This window comes from Micromesistius poutassou (genome assembly GCF_964030765.1).
Source record: "Micromesistius poutassou genome assembly, chromosome: 22".
In the NCBI taxonomy this organism is placed as follows: Eukaryota; Metazoa; Chordata; class Actinopteri; order Gadiformes; family Gadidae; genus Micromesistius; species Micromesistius poutassou.
Window position 1 is genome coordinate 3871534 of NC_140292.1, and position 10081 is coordinate 3881614.

General features: G+C 43.4%; 1 protein-coding gene across 4 annotated transcripts in view; it reads left to right on the plus strand.

The window, feature by feature from the left end:
• The first annotated feature begins 3484 nt into the window (after window positions 1-3484).
• Window positions 3485-10081, plus strand: part of LOC311367807 (lysosome membrane protein 2-like) — a 21538-nt gene continuing 14941 nt past the window's right edge. For all 4 annotated transcript variants that reach the window (XM_084486634.1, XM_084486635.1, XM_084486636.1 and 1 more), the window contains exons 1-2: window positions 3485-3593; window positions 3949-4081. In XM_084486634.1, coding sequence (XP_084342760.1) covers window positions 3514-3593; window positions 3949-4081 — 213 coding nt within the window. In that variant the 5' untranslated portion in view covers window positions 3485-3513. The remainder of the gene's footprint in view (window positions 3594-3948; window positions 4082-10081) is intronic.

The following is a 10081-nucleotide window of genomic DNA, read 5'->3' on the forward strand; positions in this document are numbered from 1 at the left end:
AAAGTAGTGCAATTATTTTTTTGGCGGGCGACTGAGGACACTTGGTGTGTCCCTGTGAACACATTGTTGATATCGGCCTAATCTCTTCTTTTCGTGTGTTTTGTCGACAAGCGAAGATGTCCCCTGTGGCCCAGGAAGTGGACGCACCTATAAATGTAAACATTTCTTTTTCCATTACTCCTGACCAGATGTTTTAAGCATACTCAGCTAAATGCCTCATTCTTCTCCAGTAATAACTCATAACAAAGTAAAGACTTTAATTATGTCCAATGCTGGGGAACCTTAGAATAAACATCCTAAATATACACCATAATAATAATAATAATAATAATAATAATAATAATAATAATAATAATACTTAATTGCATTTATACATTTTTCATTACACATAGTAAGTTTGACTGTGTGTTGGGGGAGATATCACACATCATCCGGTATCAGTGTGTAGCACCCGTCTGGGTGACACACGGCTGCCATTATGCACCGAAAGAATACGATGAGTAAAATAAGCAAACATAAATATAAGGATATGGTTTATTCAGATCCATGAAAAATGTATACGTACACGTAGACTGGTGTAAAAACAATGTTGCTACCTGCAGGCGGATCCTTATCATTCTTCACCTCACACCCCCTCTGTAAGGAAGGGATATACGACAGGGGGGGAACACTACCCTTATCGTTTCCCATGGCCAACCTTTACATTCCTTGGACCTGTTGTCATCATGTTATAATGGGGTTGAGGTCACACAATGTAGTCAAGAGACTATATCCTACCGCCACACCTCATATTCTGCATAGAATACAATAGAGTGGAATGGAATAGAGAAACAATACAATGCAGATTAATGGGATTTTTTTTTACCCAAAACACCATAGTGAGTAAACAACCGATTAAAGAATAAAGACTCTATAAATAACTCTGTCACCAATGTTACCCGATCAAATTTTAGATCACTTTGAAACATCCACCGCTGACAAGCCATCAGTTTACAAAGTACCTCAAACGGTGCATTGCCAGCGTGCTCCTATCAAACACACACCCCTGGTACCAGAGTCTTGACAATGAGACAGGTAAAAGCTGGTGGAGAAGCAGCTTGAGAGTGAGACCCTCACAGAGCAGCAGCAGAGCAGTACAAAGCAGGGTAAATACACGAGACGTGGAGATGATGGGTAACAGCTGTGAGAGAAGCCCCCGACGACATCGCCTGGCCACAAAAAGAAAACAACAGGGATGAAAGCAGAGCTGCCAACTCTCACAGTTTCACCGTGTGACACACGTTTCAGTCGACCGGAACCCCGATGCTGCCACCCTGTGCTCAATGGACATCCATTAATTAACCCTTGAAAGTGGGAGGGGCTAAAGGAGCAGAAATATCAATGACCAGCTGAAAAAGCATAGGAAGATGGAATGAAGTGAGGAGGACCCTAAGCTGAACTGTGCTGGGGTTTGGCATACCCACTGCCAGCCAGCCAGTGTTGGAAAGGACTTATTATCCAGTGTAAGAACTATATGGAGTCTTGGACTCACTCCAAAGGGGAAGATACAATGTTTAGATTACAGCCATCTCTCATGTTGGAGTCCAGTGGGGGTGTGACTGATACAGGAAGTGGGATGAACAACATTTAATAGTAAGGGTGGCTGAGTTCTGTGTTAGATGGCCGCTATCCCCTCCGCTATCTCCTGCTCTTCAAATAGAAGAGGCTGAAGACCCTGGAGGCATTGTAATTGCAAGAGACCAGAAGCAGATTTGGGCAATTAATCATTGTTGCTCCACCCAGGGCTTACTGGTCAGCTAACAGGTTGCATTGGTTTGGGAGAACTGAGACAACTTGAGGCCATGTCCGAGGCCTGATTGGTCCACTGAGACTGCCATGTCTGCCTGCGTGTGAACTTCAGAGTAGAGACTGACGGGGGTCCTGAGCTGAGGAAGATGATGTCCATGGGGAAAACGATCATCATGAACCTCCAGGATACCTGCTGCATTATGAGATCTCCTTATCGGAAGATATATTACTAGTAGTGAGTATTACTGAGTGGTTAGGGAGAATTTTAACTCAAGGGCCTTGGGGAGAGGAGGAGGAGGACGGCGGTCACTTCAGGGGCATGGATTCCAGTTACACAGTCCAGAGACCCGTGGAGCCCAGGGCCGGAATTCTTCACTATCAAATCAGGAAAGGCTGATAGCTGATGGCCGTTCCCAAACAGGGCCTCCCACTACCAGTTTCAAAGCCATCAACTCCCCCATACCCCCCCCCCACCCTGCAACCCCCCCCCCCCCCGCCCCACCCCACCCGCCTACCATATCCTTGAAATAAACTGTACAATGTCCCAAATTTGTTGTGTGTTTTCACAAGGATTTCTACATCTTTATAGTTGAGCAAAGGCTGTTTAAATATATTACAAACAGTACCAGTTGCACAACTGGCAACGGTCTTGCAACGGTCAAAACTAGTCAAACAACCAATAGTGGGATTCTGACGCTTAACACAACACTAAGACGAGAACCAGTTCAATGCTTGAACTCAACTACATGGTACTTACTAGTCACAGCTCTTTCCAAGGAAAGATAAGTGCCTTTCTCCTAAGCTTATACGGTTGGCCGTTTTGCAATCAAAACAGCAGCTGTCGCTAGGTTTTGGCATCAAGGAGCAGAGTCTTGCTGGTGAGTTACCACCAAGTGCGGTGGTAAAGTTAGAGGCAGCAGAACTTTAGTTTAGTTTAGTTTATTTGAAAGAAGGCAGAGTGCAAATTTACCACCAAGTGTGGTGGTAAAGTTAGAGGCAGCAGAAATTTAGTTTAGTTTAGTTTATTTGAAAGAAGGCAGTGCAAATTATTATAAACATACAATTTTATATATGGTATAAAAATGCAGAGAGGCTATTTCTTCAGCAGAAGTCCCTGGCTAAATTGAATCAATGCAAAATAAGAATAGGACACGCAGTTTAAAGATTGGAAAAGGACACCTTGTTATTGAAAACAGTCAAAACAGCATGGAGAAATATGTATAAACGCCCTATTCACAGGATTCGTTCCTGTTGATGAAGTGGCGGTGGAGCTTTTAATTATGATAACCTTTGCCATGAGGCTCTTTTATCAGCTTATTTGCACATGGTCTGCTAGTTCACATGGTCAGCTGCGAATTTTTTTAATTAAACAGGCCCCAAACTACCATTACATAATCAATCGATGCAACACGTGTTCTGTAAAGTGTTTTCCAAGTTAAAGCTCCAAGTTGATCAAGTTCAACGTAACATTTGTTGGGTGGAGCTGGAACGCCTGGCTGTAAAATGCATAGCCTTAATCTAAAAACAAACCGTAAAGCTAAAACAATTGTAAACCCTGGGCCATATGGCCGTGCACTAACTACTACTGTACTGTGTTCCATACGAAACTGTTGCCCCTGGTCCTTAACTGGCGATGAAGGGGCGAGTCGACCAATCAATTTTGCTTGACACTCTCCTGCGTGGGGGCGTGTGCTGAGGGCGAGCCACTACATATAGCTTCAGAATATGGTCCCAGTCCCTCGAGTCTCTCTCGGCAACCGCGTGGCTCTCTGCTCGCAGCTCTTCAGTTTATTATTAACTACAAGGTGGGTAACAAAACCGACCAAAGGGTGGCTTTATTTGCACATGGAAGGCGTTGGATGATACAAAAAAAAACAACCCAACGACTTTTGGAGCGCATAATCAACTGGGAAATATAGGCTCTTTTTTTTTTTTTTTTTTTTACACACAACTTTTGTTGCGGTATTGTTTAACTTGCGTATAACGGTAAACGGGAGATCCCACTATCTTGGAAAATAACTTATTTCGCCCCCATTGCTGGTTCATGGATGAAAAAAAAACGCTTTAACAGCCCATTTCCACTTCATGTTTGGTTAACTTAAATAAAACGATATCACGCAAGACGACTACAAGATTTGAACCCCTGTTCTCTGTCTCCAGATCCATCAGCATGACGCGGAGGTCCTGTGCTCTCTACGCCGTGGGGATCGCCTGCGCCCACCTGCTGGTCATCGGGATCGGGTTAATGCTCTCTCATGTCTTCAGGAACATCATCCACAACCGTTTAAAAGGGGTAAGTTCTTTATGGAATGCTAAAATAAATCATCGATCAACAGTGTTCACGTCAAATTCGGAAGCGTGATAGCTATTTGTGGGACTAACGGTTAGTCCGCTTCTTGAAACTACTTCAGATGCATGGTGTTGTAGTGTTGTACTTGGAAGGCTTCTTTTGTTAACCCAGAGCACCCATTGACAGATTAAATCGGGTGTCATGATTACAATGAAGCAATTATATGTTTATTGAAGAAGAGACGAAAGTCGTTCCGGATTCACTCAACAAAAAACGCATAATGAATGGGTTCGTCTATGTAATGGTTTAGTATTTTGTAGAATATGTAATTTATTTAATTATCCATGAAGTGGTGTGGAACAGTGTTTGAACAAAGTGCATGCATTGCTTTTAATTATATCTAGCCTACTGTCCTTCCTAACTAGGCAGGGAATCTGACAGCAGATTTAAACTAAATTACGAGTTTGCAAGCTGAAGGGGTAAATTCCTGCAGCTCTGTTCATTGTGTGTTAGTGGTGCTGCAGGTGGGTGTGATTAAAGTACCCGCCTTTGCATGGCATTGCATTACATTATATTTCTTTACATTGCATTACATGTATTAAGATTTATTTACCTTTCTCTAAAGCGACTTACAATAAGTGCATTGAACCATGACGATAAAACCCATGAATTGCAAAAAAGCATGCGAGTACATCAAATTAATCAAATCAGCAAACTGCTTCAAGTGCTACACTATAGAAACAAGAGGTAGTCTGCCTTCCGATCAGATGAGTTTTCATTCTGCAACGGAAAATGTGTAGTTTCTGCTGTGTTCAATGCTCATTCCACTGTTGTGGAGCCAGGACAGCAACAATCAGGATTTAGTTGAGCGGACGTAGCAGGCCGTTTGGTAGTCCTAAAGCGTAGTGGACTGTCCGGGGTGTAGGGTTTGACCATGTCTTGAATGTAGAATGTGCAGGAGCCATTCACAGCATGGTAGGCAAATACCAGTGGATTTAATCCGATACGAGCAGCCACGTGGGTAGCCAGTGCAGGATCCGGAGGAGTGGTGTAGTGTGGGAGGACTCGGGTAGATTGAAGAGCCCAGCTGGGTGGCTGCATTCTGCATGAGCCGCAGGGGACGAGGGGCACATGCAGGCAGACCAGCCAGAAGGGAGCTGCAGTAGTCTAGAGACACTCTGGTGGCCTTTTGGGTGAGGAACGGACGTATCCTCCAATGTTATCAGTGAAGAGCAGCTGGTCATCCAGTGACACCCAGGTTCCTTTCCGTCCGAGCTGCAGACAGCACAGAGTTGTCAACGTTGATGGTGAAACTTTTTCCTTCCTTCAAGGAAGAGTGGCCATACTTTAATTTGCAGCTCAAGATGTCATGAAAAGAGTTAAGATGACAGCAATTGACACAATCAGCCCATTCTCATCGTGATTATGGTTACCTACAATTGATGCCATGACACGATATCTGTGATGAAAGTGAAGAAGCTGATACGAACGTTTATTACCGTTTATTACCTAACGGTCATTAAGTCTAATTCGGTCCACTGTTGAGTTTTTAATGCAAAGTTGACATTGCTTGTGATGTATTTGTTATAACAACTTGAAATGACCGAAGGAAACACAACCTCTCAATGGCTTTGTTATCACAACTTGACATTAACCAAGACAACGCCGCCTGTCAATGGCTTTGTTATGACAACTTCACATGGTGTGGTTGCACTGTGGCCTTCTTCCTTTTCAAGGTTTTGCTGGTGTAGGCCTATGCAGTACAGATGCAGTACTGTCATGCTGTAATATCACAGTAGGTTAGGTCAAATCCTGTTCTGGAGATAATGTTGAATCAATGCATTTGCATTTGCACACATTTAATTCATGTTGTTTTTGTTCATTATGGACATATATCAACTTGTAAAGCAAAGTGTGGTTAAGCTATACATATTCATTCAGTCATTGGATGTATGACCTCTGTACGTGATACATTTAGTGTTGATGTTTCAGAATATTCAAGAAGGTATTTATGGCGTTCCTACAAGTGGAAGCTTCCCCATAATGGATATGGCCAGTATTCTGTCTGCCATAAAATTAGCTTTTATGGCAGTCAACAAACCAAGACGGTCCACAAAGGTGCACCTACTGTGCATATTGAGCGTGCATGGCAGAATTACTAGTTGGAAATATTGCATCACAGAGGTCATCGCTCTTTTCAGTCATGGAAGCTTTGACTATGAAATGGGGCACTGGTTAGGTGGGCGCCATTATAATGTTAAGCAGACTTTTAGATCCAAGTGAATAAGTGTAGGTCTTTAAAAATTAGTTGGGTTTGGGTCTTAGTTCATTGAAGTTTGGAGTTTTGTTTGGCAGCCATTATGGCCCATAGGGTGTCATTGAAGTATGGCAGTAAGGGTTTGGGTTCAGCAATTCAAAAAACATGTTTGGTGAAATGTCGATTTTGAAGTAGTATCGCTGAAAAGGGGGGTGGAATTGGCAGTGACCCATAACCGACTTGCAGAGAGATTGTGTGTAAAGGATGCTGGCTGCCCCAGGGTGCTGTAGGGGGCCACTGTGGGGCCTTGTTGAGGTGTGGTTGAAGAGCCAACTCTACCAACTTGATAACCCAAACGACATCCGTCTCCATACCTCTCAGCCCCCCCTGTACGGTTTTCATTTAATTTTGGGTTAATTAGTCTCAAGAATCGATAGAATACAAAGGTCAACGTTACTTCTTTTGTTTATTTAAAGACTGATATAAAAAGTATCCTCCTGTAACAACTATTCAACATCATTTAAACTAAATTCAGGAAAAACTGATTTTAAGGTATTTAAAACCATTTAACAGTGTGATAAGTTATCGTGACATCTTAAATCTTGATATTTCCACTTTAATAGCCTGGTGAAACTTTTGCATGGTGGTAATGCTTTTAACAGCACGCCTCTCATTATTTGTGCAATGGCTTTTGTACTATGTCCTCAGATTCAATTGACTGTTTTAGTAGACAAAAAAAAGAAAAGAAAAAAAATTGCATTTTGAGTGAGGAGGTAGAAAAAGTGTTTCTTTAGGAAAGAGAAAATTACATGAATGGATACATGAAACACATTGTTTTTTAATGTAATGCGTTGTCCTGTTTTGGTTATTATGTATTTCTCCCAGTCCATCCGCCCTCATTCTTTTTAACACGGGTGGGACTACACGTTCAGAGGCTTCACAGGTCAAGTGAAACATTTGACTCTGAACTGGCCTACGGGCAAATAAAGTCCCACCCATCCATAGCAAAGCACGCAGAGTTCAAACAATGGACAGTGCATGTTATGACAGCGTAGCAGAGGTCAAGATGCTTAGCGTGGGGAAAAGACTATAAAGTATGCACCATGGGAACATTGCCTTTGACAGCTGTTTTCTCGATTCATCATATCGGCTTCAAGCTGATTCATCCGGCCTTGTTTCACTGGGGGTCATGTGTTAACAGTTGACGGATAGACTGTTGAAGGCTTGGTGGGGTGGTGCTATTGGTGAAACTTCCTTTTTAATCAATGAGTTTTTGGTGTTTCTTGCAACACTAGTCGTTTTTTGACTCGTGCTGAACTGTGATGACATGCGATTTTTTGCAGGCTGTGTCAGAGTACTTTGCTGTTCAGAGTACTGTGTTGGCCCGAGTACTGCGTTGGTCAGAGTACTAGGTGGGCCGGAGTACTGCTTGGGCCGGGGTAGTGCGTTGGTCACCTCAACACTTAAACCTATACGTTCACTGCAGAGGAGGAAAACATATCCCCCCACATGAAGTACCACGCTGGGGGGTACTATTGAAGTGGAGGCCTCCCCGCTTTGCTAGGGCCGTCATTTCAAACAACACAGAAACCTCTGCCAAAATAAAAGCGTGCACACATTTTATCGCCGCAGAATAGCAGCATTGTGTGTTCAGGCTCCCCCTTGCTTGAAGGAGCTAACTTGATGTAAACCTTCTCTAACAACAGGTGCTCCACCTCTAATCCCCATTCACCCTGCTGAACTCATTGAAAAATAAATTAACAGAAATGGAGGTGGGGGTTTGTAAGTCGGTACTCTCGCGTGGTAGCGTGGTGTGTGTGTGTGTGTGTGTGTGTGTGTGTGTGTGTGTCTGTGTCTGTGTGTGGGGATATTGTGGTGACCCCCCCTCCCCCATACAAAAACTGTTTCTTGATAGTTATTAATAGGCAAAAGTAAAGTACATTGTCATTTTGTTGCTTCTAATTGCAACGCATTTTCCCCATAAGTTTAGACTCCTTTCTTGGAAATGTCAATGGAAATGGAAATGCCAATCCATAAGTCTCTCTCAATTGTGCATTATTACTTTTAACAACAAACCAAAGACCGTTTCAACATCAAAGGGCTCCGTCGTATGTGTATCCACCTGCTCTATGTGTTTTCCTACTGGGAGTTGTCTCATGGTTTCTATAGAAAGCAGCGAGTGTTAGAAGACAGACTCTTGTTGTTGTGGTTTCCCATTGAGTTTTTTTTTTTTTTTTTTTGCTTCACAGGACACACAAGGGACGGTTAGCATTTTGTTTGTTTTCACCATGAGAGTAGAGGACCCATAGAGACCCATCTCTCTCTCTCTCTCTCTCTCTCTCTCTCTCTCTCTCTCTCTCTCTCTCTCTCTCTCTCTCTCTCTCTCTCTCTCTCTCTCTCTCTCTCTCTCTCCACAATCCAAGGTGACAGCTTTATTGTCCTTGGCAACTCAGCTGAAATTTAGTCGTTGAGTGAACAGAGGGGACCCCCGACTGTGAGAGAGGGGCGGCCCTCCCTTTAAAATAAGCAGGGCTGCAGAATGTTTTGCTGGCTGGTCCATAACCAGCCCACCACCACATTCCACCATGTTGTATCGCCACAAAACGTAATTGTTTTTGTTGTTTCCGTAACTCATCACAGTCTGTTCTTCTTTCTACTCTTTCTCGGGACCCCACCGCGGTCCCCTCCCCCTCCCCCCCCCCCCCCCCCAGACGTTAGGGCCGTGTGGTACGGATGGATTAGTGTTCTCTGGCAGGATTGGCAGGGGCCTCTTTGGGCTCATTACGGTCACACTGCTTCCCCAACCAGTAGGCACCGGCTAGTCGTAACCACATGACCTGTCAGCTGGGTTGCCGTTGGCAACCGTCGACAAAGGAACTGTGGAAGCGTTTCTCGGGCCCCCCCTTCTGTGTGTGTGTGTGTGTGTGTGTGTGTGTGTGGAGACCAGGCGTCCCCCAGAAACACACACACACACACACACACACACACACACACACACACACACACACACACACACACACACACACACACACACACACACACACACACACACACACACAATCACAGACACACACACACACACACACACACACACACAATCACAGATAAGGGCTCCCATGGTGTTTCTTTAATCCGCCGGAGCGGTTATATTTGCATATATATATTTCCATGTGCAAAAAACATGTTCATTATCTTCGTCTCAAAAAACCTGTTCATTATCTTCATCTCAAAAAACCTGTTCATTATCTTCATCTCAAAAAAACTGTTCATTATCTTCCTCTCAAAAAAAACTGTTCATTATCTTCCTCTCAAAAAAACTGTTCATTATCTTCCTCTCAAAACACCTGTTGAACATAATTCATTTAGTAACAGAGCACTTCTTCCACTACCTCTGAGGAGCACTTTCAGCTCTTTCTACTATATTTCTTGTGTTTTGCAGTACACACAGCGGTACGTTCCACACACTACACACATTCCCTTGTACTCCATCATCATGGCCTCCCATGCAGCCACACGGTCCAATCGATACCTGGAACTCCATACCAAGTGCAATACGCAAACTACCAACTCTCACCTTGTTTCCCAAACATCTTCAAAAAAGGCTTCTGGAAAATCAAACCTGTTGTCACTAGCTGGGATCATTTATAATTCGTCCTCTGCCGCTGATCTGTTAACCCTAACCCGTCTATTATGTATATTATGATGTTTTACTCTGATTTGTTTTATTTTTAATTTATTTAGGGACC